Source organism: Gopherus flavomarginatus, chromosome 5 (genome assembly GCF_025201925.1).
Source record: "Gopherus flavomarginatus isolate rGopFla2 chromosome 5, rGopFla2.mat.asm, whole genome shotgun sequence".
Lineage (NCBI taxonomy): Eukaryota > Metazoa > Chordata > Testudines > Testudinidae > Gopherus > Gopherus flavomarginatus.
The window spans coordinates 157,487,559-157,503,621 of NC_066621.1; the positions used below are offsets into that span (position 1 = coordinate 157,487,559).

Below are 16,063 nucleotides of genomic sequence, written 5' to 3' on the forward strand. Positions count from 1 at the left end.
AGGCAACGTTAACTGATCACACTACACATCCGCAAAGATTCTTCCTAAAGCTTGCCTGAAAATGAGCAATGGAAAATCAAGGTGCTATGTGATAAGGGCCGTGCTAGGCTATTCATTTTCCGGGCGATTAGTGCCTATGCAAAGCACATTAAAGTGCATGGAAAGATTTTGATTAACAGTGGGTTTGGAATCATGCCCGTTGTGCCCTTCTCATATGATTGATATGGTGCTGGCCCATGATTTTCAAAAGTGGCTGGTGATTTTTGGGCACCTCCATATTTGGGTGGCTTAAGTGGGACTAAGTGTCGGAATGTGTTACGTAGCCATCCTATGAAAATCAGTTCCCTTTAAAGTGTCTCAGGCTGGCCACCTACAAATTAAGGTACTCCAAACTACTGGCTGCTTTTGAAAATCTTGACCCTGGCAGGCGTGACAGCCAAGGAACTCTCATTTGTTTGATTTAGATAGAAGACGCTTTGGCTGTCGCCTTAGAATTTCCCTTCTCATGAACAGAACCATTAAAGAATAAATGCAAATGAAGTCCTTTGCTCACCATTAAATGAACTAGAAATATTAAATTCTCACATTCATGTTTCTTGAGATCTAATGTTACATTCCTTCAGATTTCTATTCTAGCCTTTCTAAGAGACCAATATATTGCTGCATTTCATTTCAACCATCTTGCAATGACAGTGAGTGGGTAGGCATATTCTTTAACACTCTCAGCGTTGATAGTTATTTCCCTGGAGGGGGGTTCTATTTGTGTATATAGGCTGTTGAACTTGCTGCTGAGATGGTTGGTAACAGCTAGAGTTAGAGAATATGCACTGTCATAACCTATTCCCAGATTTGGACCTTAGCGTCCAAAATATGGGGGTTAGCATGAAAACCTCCAAGCTTAGTTACCAGCTTGGACCTGGTAAAGCTGCCACCACTCAAAAAATTAGAGTGTTTTGGGGCACTCTGATCCCCCCAAAAACCTTCCCTGGGGACCCCAAGACCCAAATCCCTTGAGTCTCACAACAAAGAGGAATAAACCATTTCCCTTCCCCCCTCCAGGTGTTCCCTCCCTGAGTTCCTGGAAAGATACACAGAAGCAAGCTCCTTGAATCTAAACAGAGGGACTCCACCCTCTCCTATTTCCAGTCCTGGAAACACAAGTACTTCCCTCTTCACCCAGAGGGAATGCAAAGTCAGGCTAGTAAATCTAACACACACAGATTTCCCCCTGACTTCTTCCTCCCACCAATTTCCTGGTGAGCACAGACTCAGTTCCTTGGAGTTCCCCACTAAAGAAAAACTCCAACAGGTCTTAAAAAGAAAGCTTTATGTAAAAAGAAAGAAAAATACATAAAAATGGTCTCTCTGTATTAAGGTGACAAATACAGGGTCAGTTGCTTAAAAGAAATATGAATAAACAGCCTTATTCAAAAGAACACAATTCAAAACACTCCAGCAACTACACACATGTAAATACAAAAGAAAAAAAACAATAACCCTTATTGTTTTATGATCTTTGTACTCACTACTTGGAAACAGAAGATTAGAAAGCAGGAGATAGAAAAATCCTTCCCATAGCCGAGAGGGAGTACAGGCACAAGACAAAGAACAAAGAACTCACACCCAAACTTCCCTCCATCCAGATTTTAAAAAGTCTTGTTTCCTGATTGGTCCTCTGGTCAGGTGTTTCAGGTTACTCCTTTCCAGGTGAAAGAGACATTAACCCGTAGCTATCTGTTTATGACATGCACAAGCAATGCCCAGTGCATAAACCTCCCTCTTAGCTCTTACTTGAAATGAAGGTATCATAAACATACAGCTAAGGGTAGCATAAAATCCCTCCTTTACCTGTAAAGGATTAAGAAGCTCAGATAACCTGGTTGGCACCTGACCAAAAGAACCAATGAGAGAAGAAGATACTTTCAAATCTGTGGGGAAAGTTTTTGTTTTGTCTCTTTGTGTTGTTCTCTCCCGGTCAGCAAGGAAACAGGGCAGGGAAAATACGTCTCCCAAAGCCATACCTGAACTAAAGGCCTCTATGATTACAAATTGTAACTAATAGGAAGGAAATGCATTAGATTATGTTTTGTTTTAGCTTGTGAATTTTCCCTCTGCTGAGAGGAAGGTTTATCCCTGTTTTGTAACTTTAAAGTTTTGCCTAGAAGGGAAATCCTCTGTGTTTTGAATCTTTTCGTTACCCTGTAAATTTATCTTCCATCCTGATTTTACAGAGGTGATTCTTTTATCTTTTTTTAAAATAAACTTCTTTTAAGAACCTGATTGTTTTTCAGTGTCCTAAAGACCCAGAGGGGTTGATCTGTGCTCACTTTGCAACCAATTGGTTAGGATATTATTCACAAGCCTCCCCAGGAAAGGGGGTGTAGGAGCTTGGGAGATATTTTGGGGGAGGTAGGGCTCCAAATGGCCCTCCCTGAATGTTTGTTTAAGTCACTTGGTGGTGGCAGCTGTACTCATCCAAGGACAAGGAAGAGGAAGTTTTTAACCTAAGCTGGTAGAAATAAGCTTAGGGGGTCTTTCATGCGGGTCCCCACATCTGTACCCCAGGGTTCAGAGTGGGGAGGGAACCCTGACAGAAGGACATAAAGGGGTAAAGACTGTATTCACCAGTAATGATGTGTGGCTTTCTGCGCTAGGACTACTCAGATGTGGAAAGTGACAGATTGCAGAAAGGCTGTCTAGGCCCGAGAACCACTTCCAGGTTTAGATAATTGTGGGGATGTAGTGAGCTTGAGTTAAGAGGGGGCTGCCTTTCCTTTCCAGAACATTACATCTGAATCCCAAGGAGAGTAGACCAATGAATATGTGATTTTTTTTTCAATTTGAGTATCTGCTCCAACTAAAGGAGTGAGTAGTTCCTCTGAGTACCACTAATGGTGAATATAGCCCTCATGGGCCACACGTTGGTGAAGCAATATTAGCAAACACATCAGAATGTGTATTTGCTTTGATGCTGTAGCTCTGGAGAGAAACTGAAAAATCCGCAGCCTTCTTTAGCTGTGTGGAAGGCCACGGAATACAACCATTCTGTTTCTCTATCCATCCCTGTACATTATACAGGTCATACCCATAGAGCACAATCTAATTCTGTATCCACCACCACGCCATCACATATACCATGTACTCCACATAATGCATGGCAAAAAAATACTTTGGAAATCTTTTGTAGAGGTGAACAAATGTGTCGTAACTATTTTTGTATCCTTCCCCTGGTAAAAGCTGTTACTGTGAGGCCAACAGTTCAGGGTAGAGAAGTAGAGAGTATCTGAAAGGCAGGGGAAGGGATAGTTCAGTGGTTTGTACATTGGCTTGCTAAACCCAGGGTTGGGAGCTCAATCCTAGAGGGGGCCATCTAGCAATCTGGGGAAAAAATCTGGGGATTGGTCCTGCTTTGAGCAGCGGGTTGAACTACATGACCTCCTGAGGTCTCTTCCAACCTTGATATTCTGTGATATTTTAAAGCACTTCCACAACTGTTTAATAGACACAAAGACATTGAAGTCTGATCCCTTGAGAAATGCTAGGGCTAGATTCTGCTGGCAAGCTGCTCCTTCCTATGTTACAAAGCTTCCATTTCTACCTCTGCAGAGTTGCTGGTTATCAGCTGATGATGTACAGTGATTATGATACACACACTCTCTCTGTCTCTGTGTCCTTTCACACACAATGAAGCAGTCCGACAATGCCTCTTCCTATGTCCATTAGGCAGCAGATGGGTGAGGCGGCGGTTTGGTCAGAGCAGCAGGGGGATGGCCAAATCATAAGAGAGAATAGCTCATGCCCAGACATGTTGGAGTCAAGCCATTCCTTGCACCTCTAAGTACACACAGGAATGTGCTTGGAGGTGAGAGACCCCTTTGCTTCCAATTGGCCAGCCAGGGAAGGATGAAGGGAACTGATTGGCTTTCACAGTCCTCTTCTCAATGTCCCAAGCGCCCAGGGGCCATCTACCATATTGCTGCTCTCTGTCTCTGTAGGTGCAGGATATTGAGCTGGGTTTCTAGGATGCCAGGAGTCTGACCGATGGCCTGTTTGGGGAATTAGGAAGGAGGTTTTTTTGGTTTTTTTCCCCTCCATTGGGTCATATTGGCAGAGACTGAAGGTATTTTTGCCCTCCTCACAACATTGTGGTGTTCAGGTTTAGGTTAAAAGAAGTAAGTACAGAAATGTTAATGCTAAGAGATAATAGAAGAATGCTTAACTTGTCTCCACTAGTGCCTGATGTCCATGCAGATAAAGAATAAAAGGGCACTATCCCAGGGGGAAGTGAAATCCACAATGTGGCTGGAGATCTTGTGCCTCCAAGGAGAAGAGGAAGGGAGGCCTTATTTTTTTTTCAGAAGTCTTGGAGCACTGGAGAGGTTCCAAAGAACTGAATTAAAGCTAATATTTTGCTAATATTTGAAAGGATAAACAGAATGACCCAGGTCATTGTAGGCTTGTCAATCTGACATAGATCATGGACAGAATAAAGGAATGGCTTGAATGGGATTCAAGTAATAAAGAAAAAAATAATACAATTAATGCCAATTAACATGAGTTTATGGAAAATAGATCTTGTGTAACTAATTGTCTTTTCCTGATAAGATTATAAATTAGGTTGATAAAGGTAACAGTGTTGATGTGGTGTAGATTTCTGTAGGATGTTTGACTTAGCACCACGCAACATTCTGGATAAGAAACTGGAACAAAATGAAATATATATGACATGGATTAAATACTGTCAGACAGATCTCAGAATATTACCATATATGGCAATCATCAAGTGGGCGTGTTTCTACTGGGTCCTGCAGAGATTGGCTCTCAGACCTCCACCATTTAACATTTTCATCAATGACCTAAATGAAAACATAAAATTATTATTGATAAAGTTTACAGATGAGACAAAAATTGGGGGAGTGGCAAATAATGAAGATAACAGGTCACAGATACAGAGTGATCTGGAACACTTGGTAAACTGGATTAAGCAAACAATGCTTCTTTCAGTACTACCACATGTAAGGTCGTAAATGCAGGCTCTACTTACAGGATGAGATACTCTGTCCTGAGAAGCAGTGACCCTGAAAAAGACTTGAGAGTCATATGGGATTAGCTGAACCTGAGCTCCCTGTGCAACACTGGGGCCAAAAGGGTTAATGCGATCCCTGGATGTATAAACAGGGGAATCTCCAGGGGGAATAGAGAAATTATTTTACTTCTGTATTTGGCACTAGTCCAACACTGCTGGAATCCAGTGTCCAGTTTTGGTGTCCACAATTCAAGAAGGATGTTGAAAGATTTGAGAGGGTTCAGAGAAGAGCCATGAGAATGATTAAAGGATTTGAAAACTTGCCTTAAAAGTGATAGCTTCAAGGAGATCAGTTTATTTAGCTTAACAAATAGATGGTTAAGGAGTGACTGTAAGTACCTACTAGCATAATAGAAATTTGATAATAGAGGTCTCTTCAGTGTAGCGTACAAAGGTATAACAAGGTCCAGTGGCTGGAAGTGGAAACTAGACAAATTTAGACTGTATAATAAGATGCAAATTTTTCATAGTCAGGGTAATGAACCATGAGAACAATTTTCCAGTGGTTGAGATGGATTCTGCATCACTGGAAATTTTTAAATCAAGATCAGATTTTTTTTTTCTAAAAGGTCATGCTCTAGTTCAAGCAGGAATTAATTCAGGGGAATCCTGTGGCCTGTGTTACACAGGAGATCGGATTAGATGATCACAATGCTCCTGTTTTTATAATTTGTGACGTCTTCACAGGCTGAGAGCCCTCTTGGCATCATCTACCCTCCTTTGCAGAGGGTGGGGGCAGAAGAGGATTCAGAAGTGAACTGAATCCCGGGGTTAAGATGATGAGGATCTACCCTGAGTTATTGGTTATATGTTGGGAACCCTGCACTGATCCCAGTTAAATTTCTGGTATATGAGAGAGAGAGGATGGATAGCAAGTCCCTTCCCAGCTGTTAAGTTCATTAATTTGCATCCTGCTGCTTAAATCTACCCATATCTGTCTTTCATTCACCTGTATGTCCTGATCCAGCTACACATTGTGTGGAATAAAATTTCAGCAATGTCTCCCAGCTGTAAATAGCGTACGCTACAATAGGTTAGTGACTCAGTTTTAAGGATCTGCACAGAGAGTATTCGCCTTGATTTTCTGCTGTTATTGATGTGAAAGTCACCTGTATTGTTAACAAGGTTATCCTGGAGTGGTTTGTGGGTAATATCGCTACTAGACACAATGAATTTGCACTATAATGACATTACTTCAAGGAGACGCATGCTGGTCATGATCCCCGTGTTGCAACTCTTATGACAACAGTGGGATTCTGTGTGCAGATCAAAGGCTGGAAACATGTAGAGGCCACGGTTAGATAATATAAGTGCTGATCAGTAGGTGGATGAATAAGAATATAACCAATCTGCTAGAATCTAACCCTAGAATTTCCATTCTGTATTACACTGAACGCAGCCCAGAAGCATAAGCTTACATGAGGCTCCCATATATGGAAAGAAGGAAAATCCTTTCCAGGCTTTGCTGCATTTCATTTAGGCATATTTAACTTGTGCTGCTCTGTTAGAAATGACTCTGCTGACCCATGGGGAATGATGGGAGATTTATACAAACAGCCTCATTTCTGTCCCAGTTATGTGCTTGCTTTTCAACAGAGACAGGTCCCTGCTGTGGTGAAGACTTGCTGTAAGTCTCATGCTCTCGGATGCTGATGATCTGAGGAGCCATGCCCACATTTCAAACCAGAACAGAAGATATGCGAGGCAACCTGAGCTTCTTAAGGGATGAGGGGTCAGAGATTTCAGGCAGGGGAGGTTTAAAATTTTAACCACAAAGTTCACCAGTTGGTGCCCCTAAATAGCCCTTTCCAGTCCAGTATATTATCCTCACCTCACCTGACTGTCTCCTGGGATGGACTCTTCTCTTCCACCCAAGTCCTTTATCCATCATGTCCGTATGGTCAACCCAGCTTATCCAGCACACCCTGGCAGACACTGCATGAGCACCTGCACTTTGCTCAGATTGCGGTGTTTTCTGGCTGTGCCCTGCACAGTGAACAGATCAGTAAAAGAATCAGACACATTATGATATCTTTCTTAAGAGCAAATACTGTATTCATTGCTCTGCATAACTTTCCCTCACCCTCCAAATCGTAGAGCTTTTGAGGTGAGATTTCTCACGCTTGATCTCAATTCAAAAGTGAGATTTGTGTGTGTTGTTTTCCTGATCACTTAAAGAAAACCAAACCCTATCTGTTTTATGGTGGCAGTTCACCAAATGCAAGAAGCAGCTGATGCTACAGAAAGCACCTCAGTTTTTATTACAAAAAATGTAATCTCAAAGGAAAACAGTAACATTGATTTTTTTTCTGAAGTATCCCCAGGTTTTGACCAACTAACATGCGGACCAGGTAGATTGCAGTACTTACGTATGATTGCGGGAGAGTTCCACTAAGGGCTGTAACATGTAGTGATGACATTTGGACCTGGAAACCACAGCCAAGGACTAGGCTCCAGTGTGCTAGTCACTATAATGCATGTTCAACCTTTTTTGTTTTCTTACGGTGTGATACGAAAACACTTTCCTGCCTCTGCACTTCAATACATAATTCAAGTTAGTCATATCTTTTAAATGCCCAGGTAACTTAAAGTGGTTTCAGTTATAAAATGTGGCAGGCACATGGGGCCAAATCTTCAGCAGCATTGGCATAATAGAATGCGGCTGAAGATCTGGTCCATAGCTCTCCATAAAGAGTGTGTGTTTTAATTTTTAAAAGGGATTGACAAATTAGGGACCTCATATATGAGAGAGAATTGTATCCCCCATACACATCGGACAATATTGTCCTTACTGACACCAGGACACGCTGGGACTGGTCCAATTCCCATTAAAGTCAGTGGAAAGATGCCCACTACCTCGAATGGGAACTGGGTTAGCTCTGTAGTGTACAGTTATGCATCAATATCCGTAACTCTCTCTCATGGCCTGGCAACTGGCAGTGCAAATTCTACATACCCTAGGGCTGTGCACCTCAGACTTCAGCGCACCTAAGAGTGTATCCAGGTAAAGCAGAGGAGGTGCATGACCTTCTGTGATCATTCTGAGATCCTCCCAACAGGAGACCCAGCAGAGGAAGGCGGAGATCATTGCCAGAAGGGAAATGGGGAGAGACAGGACTGGTCATCCCAGGAGTCTCCAACCAGGCCTCACTTATCAGTGGTTACAGACCCTTCCTGGGTCAGTGGATTGAGCAGTCCCCTCTTAACACAAGGGAATGGCTGGCTGTGACTATGTGTAACACCTCAGAACAGGTCATTGAGCTAGTTCTTAACAGAATTGATCGTTTGCCTTCCTTTACATTGCTGCACCGTGGCATTTAATCCTTATTTGGCCAAATGTCATTGCTACAGCTATTGGATCATTTCTCTCCACTCTCTAGCTAGTTCCAAGGGCAGTCTTTGCTGAATAGCACCATCTGCTGGAAGAAGCACAATTGCACTGTTGCAGATTTGCATTTATTATGCATCTGTCCTAGCTCAAAGCAAATGATTTCGGTGAGGGCTTAGATCTCCAAGGCCCAAGTGAACCATCTTCAAAAGAGACATTTGGTGAATTCCAAAACAATATCCAGCTTTCTGGTGCTACTAAATGTCACAGATCAAGCGCTTAATGTTGTGGTGTTAAATTTTCATTACTAAAGTAAGGCTTGTGTGTTAGGATGGAATTGGAACTGTACATAAGTCCTTGTTATATTAGAAAATGTGACTTTGTACCCATGTTGTGATGAGAGTCTGATAACATATCCATTCTGTATGACTCTTGAGATGCCATTATTGTCATCTGCAGTAGATGGGGGGAAGATTATTATTTGCGTTCAGCAAAACTGTATTCAATAAAGATAGACACAGGCAAAGTGCTTAAACTCCCATTTGACTTTTTCCTCTGAAAGATAAGTATGAGCCCAAGTAATAAAGGGTCAATATGCAACATAAACATATCTGTCTATCTCTGGCATAACATGGCACCATAGAATGGAACATTACAAAGATATGGGACTTTTCCATATGGTTAGTTCTAAACTTTTCCTCCGGCAGCTACTTGTGATAGCAATAATGTCCTCAGTCTAGGAACTTTCCCTAGGCATCAATGACTGACTGAGGTTCCTGGCTCTCACCTTCACCTCAGGGGGTTGGACTAGATACCTCCTGAGGTTCCTTCCAACCTTGATATTCTATAATCCTCAGGAAATGCCTTGGGCCTTCATCGTTATTGCTGACATAAATGTCAGGGTTACGTGTTTTGCATAGTGTAGTTTGGGCCAAAGGTTTTTGTCTTTTCTCGTTGTATTTTTTTCATCTCCCATTTCATTTCCCTTTTTCGCTTTTCCCCACCTTACTGGCTCTCCGTAGCAGTGATGGCCATTTGTGTATATGGCCACTATGGTTATGAGTGGTAATGAAGCCGAAGACCCTCTGTGTCTAAAGCACAAGGCCCCAACACTAGCCTGAAAGGAGAGCTCCTTCAGCTGGGCTGCAGTCAGGGGCTGTATACCGTCATTGCAGGGTACAGCTACTAGAGGGAGACACGACTGTACGTGCTTGGCCAGTGCATTATACCTTCATAGTATTGTAGTTCCTTCAGTCCTTAATACGTCTTAATCCATTGTTTATAACACTGACACACATTGAAAATGCCTGACCCTCAAACTCCATTTGGTTATGCTGGGTTCAGCGACCAAGATGTCTGAAACCTACCCACCCTGGCTATATCCTTCAGGCTAACTTGAGCTGCAGATTAGCTCGGATGGGTTGTTAGCTGTGCTACACATGATTAGTGCTAGAAGTTCTCTTTGTATAATTTAAGTTGTGACTCACTTTTGGTTGGGAACTTAGTCTTAATCCTCCCCTTCCCTGGGGTGGGTCAAACCAAGCCAATCTGTCTGAAATTTTGCACATGTTGAGTGAAGTCTTCATCCCATTAAAATCAGTGGTAAAACATGCATTGACTTCAATAGGGCTGGGATTTCACCTGTGGTCTTCTACCAGGTTACAACGTCATTTAATTTTCATAATGTTTGTGGATAATTAGACAAAGGTGATATTAAAGAGTATTTTGAATACACACATTATAATCTCTAGGAGATCTGATGTGAATGTTACAATGTGCACAGCTGCAGTCTGCAAACATTGACATATTGGTGGGTTTGAACACCGAAGAAAGGCTATCAGGATGATAGAAGCAGAAAACAAGGCCTGCAAACGTCTGGCCTAGAATAGGGTTTCTGAGAGCACCAGGTCACCAAAACCAGTAATGCTCATGAACTGTTTTGGCAGACCTAATCCCATAAAGGTCTTTTACATTCTCTGAGCAGAAGCTCCAGTGGAGATTTTAATCCACACGAGGTTTGCAGTTGTTTACAGGACACTAATATTTCACGACATGCAAATACATTCAGTCTTTCATAGACTACATGTTTTAGCAATCTGTCTCAGAACATTTTGTAAAGCCTCTTAAATACTTGAGGAAATTCCCAGACAAAAACTTTGTTAAACTTGAGGGGTTTTATTTTTCAAATTTTACCTGAACTTAAAAATTTTTGGCTTTGTAATGTTTCTTTTGATAAAAATGCAATGTTGTTTTAAGAGTTACAACTCTCATTCCAACACAATCAGTTTTTGTTTGTCTGATAACTGTACTAACACTAACATTGTGGGCAGAGCTATGCAGAGGATGGAGGTTCTATTTCATGAAGTATTTCAAGATTTCAACATTTGACTTCATTCCAAATTGCAGTGAAAATTTTAATTGTTCAAATTCTCCATAAAGAAAAATAAAAAAAACAATCAATTTTTGTCAATCAAAAAAAGGTGTTTCTATAAAAATCAAACTCTTTTGTTTTGATTTTGACTTTTTAAAATGTTGTATTATTTTATAATACATAACATAATACAAAATCCCAAAAATCAAAACCAAAAAATCAATTTGTAGATTCCAAGACACACAGAGACCACTGTGGGTATGAAGCCTGGCCTTCTGTATGATGCAGGCCACAGAACTTCCCTGAAGTAATTCCTGTTTGAACTAGAGCATATCTTTTAAAAAAATCCAATCTTGATTTAAAAAATTGGCAGTGATCGAGAATCTACATCTGTTTCAAAAAGAAAAATTGAAATTGTTCATTATGAAAACGCTGAAATGTCTGATTTAGACTTTGTCAGACTTTTGGGAAGCAAGGGGCCTTCTGAAATGACATTCCAGCTGTTTGATCTGATATTTCAAAGCATTTCAGTTTCAACAGAAATGCATATTCCGAAAGAATTATGGTTCTCTCCAAGTTTCTCCAGCCAGTTCTAATTATAAGCAAAGTGTCTCCTCCTTCAGTGAGAAAATACATTGCATGTAAAGACTTTAATAGCATTTCTGTGTGTGAGTCAAGAAATACCCTAAGGCAATTGCATTTTAATAAGAGCTCAACTATCATTTCATCATATGTACAGAAATCATATTAGGCTTTTCCTAATTTAAGGAACAAAAATTTACACTATGGTAAACTATTAGTATATCACAGTGCATTTGAAAATGCCACTTCAAACTCTGTGTTTATTGTGCAATATCTGCATATGTATCTGAATAATATACTGTGGCTATAACTATACATTTGTAGGACTAGGACTGAAGTATGGAACGGAGGTATTATATTTTCAGGTTGCAGTACATGACGTCGTTTGAAATTGATTCTGTTATGTGTGGCAGTTATGCTTAATGTATTTGGTCTGACAGAGAATTTGGAGCAGGGGTGGGAAAACTACAGTCTGTGGGCCAGAACCAGCCTCCGAGCCATTTTAAGCTGGCCCGTGAGCTCCCACCAGGGCGCCGGGTCAGGGTACCTCACCATGCGGCTCGGCTCTGCTCCGGCGCTCCAGCCGGGGCACTGGGTCGGGGGGCTGCACCACGTGGCTTGGCCCCGCTCTGGCCCTCCAGCACTCCAGCCAGGGTGCTGGGGTGGTGTAGCACGTGGCTCCCGGAAGCCACAGCATGGCCCCACTCTGAGGGTCGGGGCCTGTTGCATCCATAGGAGCTGGAGAAGGGATGAGCCACTTGAAGTAAGCGCCACTCAGAGCCTGCATCCCTGAGCCTTTCCCCACGCCCCAACTCCCTGCCCCAGCCCTGACCCCCCTCCCACTCTCCAAACCCCTCGATCCCAGCCCAGAGCACTCTTCTGCACCCCAAACTTCTCATTCCCAGCCCCACCTCAGAGCCCACACCCCCAAATGGAACCTGCACCCCTTCCCACACGCCAACCCCAATTTTATGAGCATTCATGGCCCTCCATACAATTTCCATTCGCCAGTGTGGCCCTCAGGCCAAAAAGTTTGCTTACCCCTGATCTGGAGGCATAATAATCTGACTATCCAATGTCAGTCACTTTAGCCATGCAAGATCTCTGTGTAGAGGATTTCTTTATTTAGCAGACCAACTTTCTCCTGGACCAAAAATGACACTTGAGAATTACTTAAAAACAAAGGAGAAATGAACAATCTTGGTGCATATTTTCTCAAGGGATGAGAAATTTAAAGGTAGACTTGAGATGTGCGTGTAGCGAAAGGGCCCTTAACAAAACAGTACTGTAGCAGTTGAATAAAGATTGCAGTTGAAAAATCGAATCCTTGTTTTGAGAACTGTTTTATCATTCTGTGTTTTTGTACGTCTGTGTTCTGCAGGCAAAGCCTATGCTCCAGAGTTCTACTACGACACCTACAGCCCCCTCTGGCAGAACCGACCCCGGGTTTACTCCTACAGTCTGCAGTGGACTCAAATGAACCCAGATGCTGTGGACCGCATCCTTGCATACCGTTTAGGGATTAGACAGGTGAGGTTATAATTTGCTTCTTACAACAGGTGCCTGTTTATTGTTATGCCTTCTGTGAGAACTGTCCTGCCCTTTGTTTTCGTCTCATCTCGTCTGAAACCCAGAATTTATACTTTCCTCTCTTTGAAGATTTGCTGCAGTTCGGCAAAGTCAGTCCTGAACCACTTACAAATCCTTGAACCTAATTTGCATATTTCCCGTGTGACAACGCAGAGATTAAAGAGATATTCCTCAGGGGTTTCAGAGGAAGTTCAGCTCAAGAGATACTAGAAAAATTACCTGAAAGAAACTTGCAACCAAATTAAACTTTTTATATCTGGCCATATATCGATGTATCTTTTGGTATGTCTCCCTATAAAGATAGATACATATAGAGATTGTTATATCTTTCATACACGGGCATCTTGTGATCTTTGAGATCTTGGAAACTTTGCCTAAACATATTTAAATATATAGCCCTTGTGATTTTGACATTTTAGAAGAGAACTGATGTAGTGAAGGGTGGACAGTACCAGTCCATTTGCAGAAGAACTATTACATTTTGTGATGGGGCAAGGCCAGATGGCTACAGGAAAGTACTGAGAAACAGGTATGTTAGCCCCAGGCTAAACAAATCCCTAGGACCCTGGTAACCAAATGGCAGTTGCTCCAGGTTAATCAAGGCACCTGGGGCCAATTAAGATCTTTCTAGAAGGCAGTAGAGATAGCTACTTTAATTAGAACACCTGCAGCCAATCAAAGCAGGCTAATCAGGGCACCTGGGTTTAAAAAGGAGCTCACTCCAGTCAGGCAGGGAGGAGCCAGAGAAGAAGGAGTGTGTGTGAGGAGCTGGGAGCAAGAGGGCAAGGAGCTGAGAGCGAGAGAGTATGCTACTGGAGGATTGAGGAGGACAAGCATTATCAGACACCAGGAGGAAGGTGAGGATAAAGACGGTGTTTGGAGGAGGCCATGGGGAAGTAGCCCAGGGAGTTGTAGCTGTCATGCAGCTGTTACAGGAGGCACTCTAGACAGCTGCGATCCACAGGGCCCTGGGCTGGAACCCGGAGTAGAGGGTGGGCCCGAGTTCCCCCCCCAAACCTCCCAACTCCTGATCAGACACAGGAGGAACTGACCCAGACCCAGGGTTCCACAAGAGGGGAAGATCATTGAGGTGAGCAAATCCGCCAATAAGCGCAGGACCCACCAAGGTAGAGGAGAAACTTTGTCACAATTTATATACAAAAGTTAGCAGTCAGAATTAATCTGTCATTTTGGAATTTTTTAAAGCAACATCACCTATCTTCTAATAAGGTAACTGCAATAATTAAACTAGCAGAACAAAACTGTACATTGCTAAACTGTGATTAACAGGCAGTGCCTCCTCTTACTCCCACTCATAACATGTGGCCAAACAGATGGATGTTTTTGTACTTCTTTTCTGATCTCAGTACACCTGACCTAAACCTTGGAAGTATGTATTCTAAACTAGAGTGTATTATTGCTGGTTATTATGGTCCTCTCTGGATTCTGGACTAGTTTTATGTGCTAAGCCCTACAGATGTACTGTAGCTTAATCACCATACGAGTTGAAGACATTTTGATCTACAATATTTCTACACATTATAGACGGAAAAATGCCTGATTCAAAAATATCCTTGTGGAATGGGTTCTTCCTCAGCCACTAACATTTTCTCAGTCCAAGTTTTAATCTACAGCTGGTGGAGAGGGTGAGGCAGATTATATCTTCCTTTCTGAATGAATGTATCAGACCTGTGCTGCCCCCAGACCTTACCAAGCCCAGCTGCAGCTGCCCTGAACTCAGACCTACACTCCATTGTCCTACATGATTAACGCTGTAAGATTTCTGGTTGAAAAGGTGCAGTCATAGTTGGTTAAAGGGCTGGTTTGGGTGTAGCATGGAGCATGCCTTCCAGAGCAGGGCAGCAGTACAGAAGAGACGCTGTGGGTCCTGCTGGGTTTTTTGAAGACAAGCATGATGGAGGAGGGGCCAGTCCAAATCTGAGTTGGTGTCGTGACCCCGCAAGCGAGTGGAATTGCCACTTGGCACACAGCTTCACATAACCATTCAGTTATAAAAAGCTGTTGTGTCTCCTTTACAGCCTTATCCATGGTGGACTGAATCAAGTGATTGTGCTGTTCTGGCGTAATCTATTTGATATTAAATTGTTTTATGAGTATCAATGATTCATGCCTTTCTTACTAGGGATTGCCACTAATTGTTTCTGAACGAGAAGGTTTGATTACATTGTACTTAAGAAAGCATGTTTGTGCTGAGGGAACGTGGATCAGCTACTGTGGATGATTCTTAAAGAGAAACCTTTGTAAAATTATAAAGTGCAAAAATATTTCTTCAGTCATGAATGTCTTACAGTCCTTTTACTGGGCTGAGTTTTATATGTGCTAAAGCATGCATACAATGTAAGCATGTTTCCTATAATGATTAACCAATATATTTGTAATGTCGTGAGCGTCTGGCTGTTTTGCGTTGGGCCTAGAATAGGTCACAATGGTTTTGGCACAATGACTGTCATACTCGATAGCCTGATGGTTAGGGCACTGCACGGGAAGTGGGAGACCCAGGCTATAGTCCCTGCTCTGTCTGATCCAGAAATCATATGGTTAAGGCATTGGACTGGGACTCAGGATATGTGGGTTCGGTCCCCGGCAATGTCACTGGCTTCAGGACAGCTGCTCTCAGTTCCTGTAGCTTAGTGAGAAGAGAACTGGACTGGGACTAAGGAGACATGGGGGTGGGATGGGAGTTTAGTCTGAGTTCTGCCACTAGCCTGCTTGGTGGCCTTGGGCCTTTCCCTTCCCTCTCTGTACAGTGGAGATAGTGGTATTGATCTCCTGTGCAGAGCACTTTGAGATCTGCTGCTGAAAAGTGCTACCTAAAAGCTAAGTACTATTACTAGTAATTGGTTTGGATCAATGGGTCAGACCTAAAAGAACATCAGCCTCCAGTGAGGACATTTTACAGTTGGGGCAGCCCTCTTTTGGAACCCATTTTTTTTCCATCTTTAATTGAACTTCAAGTAGAGATTTCTGTGTCCTCAAACACCTAGATCCAGAGGTGTGCAGGGAATAGCAGGAGACGCTTGCATTGTAGAATCAAATGTGATACAGCATGGCCAGAGGGCAGCAGGAGAGTGTTAGCAGGGATCCT

General features: G+C 42.5%; 1 protein-coding gene across 2 annotated transcripts in view; it reads left to right on the forward strand.

The window, feature by feature from the left end:
- Positions 1-16,063, forward strand: part of MDGA2 (MAM domain containing glycosylphosphatidylinositol anchor 2) — a 661,668-nt gene that overhangs the window by 555,524 nt on the left and 90,081 nt on the right. For both annotated transcript variants that reach the window (XM_050954596.1, XM_050954598.1), the window contains exon 10: positions 12,749-12,897. In XM_050954596.1, the coding sequence (XP_050810553.1) occupies positions 12,749-12,897 (149 nt within the window). The remainder of the gene's footprint in view (positions 1-12,748; positions 12,898-16,063) is intronic.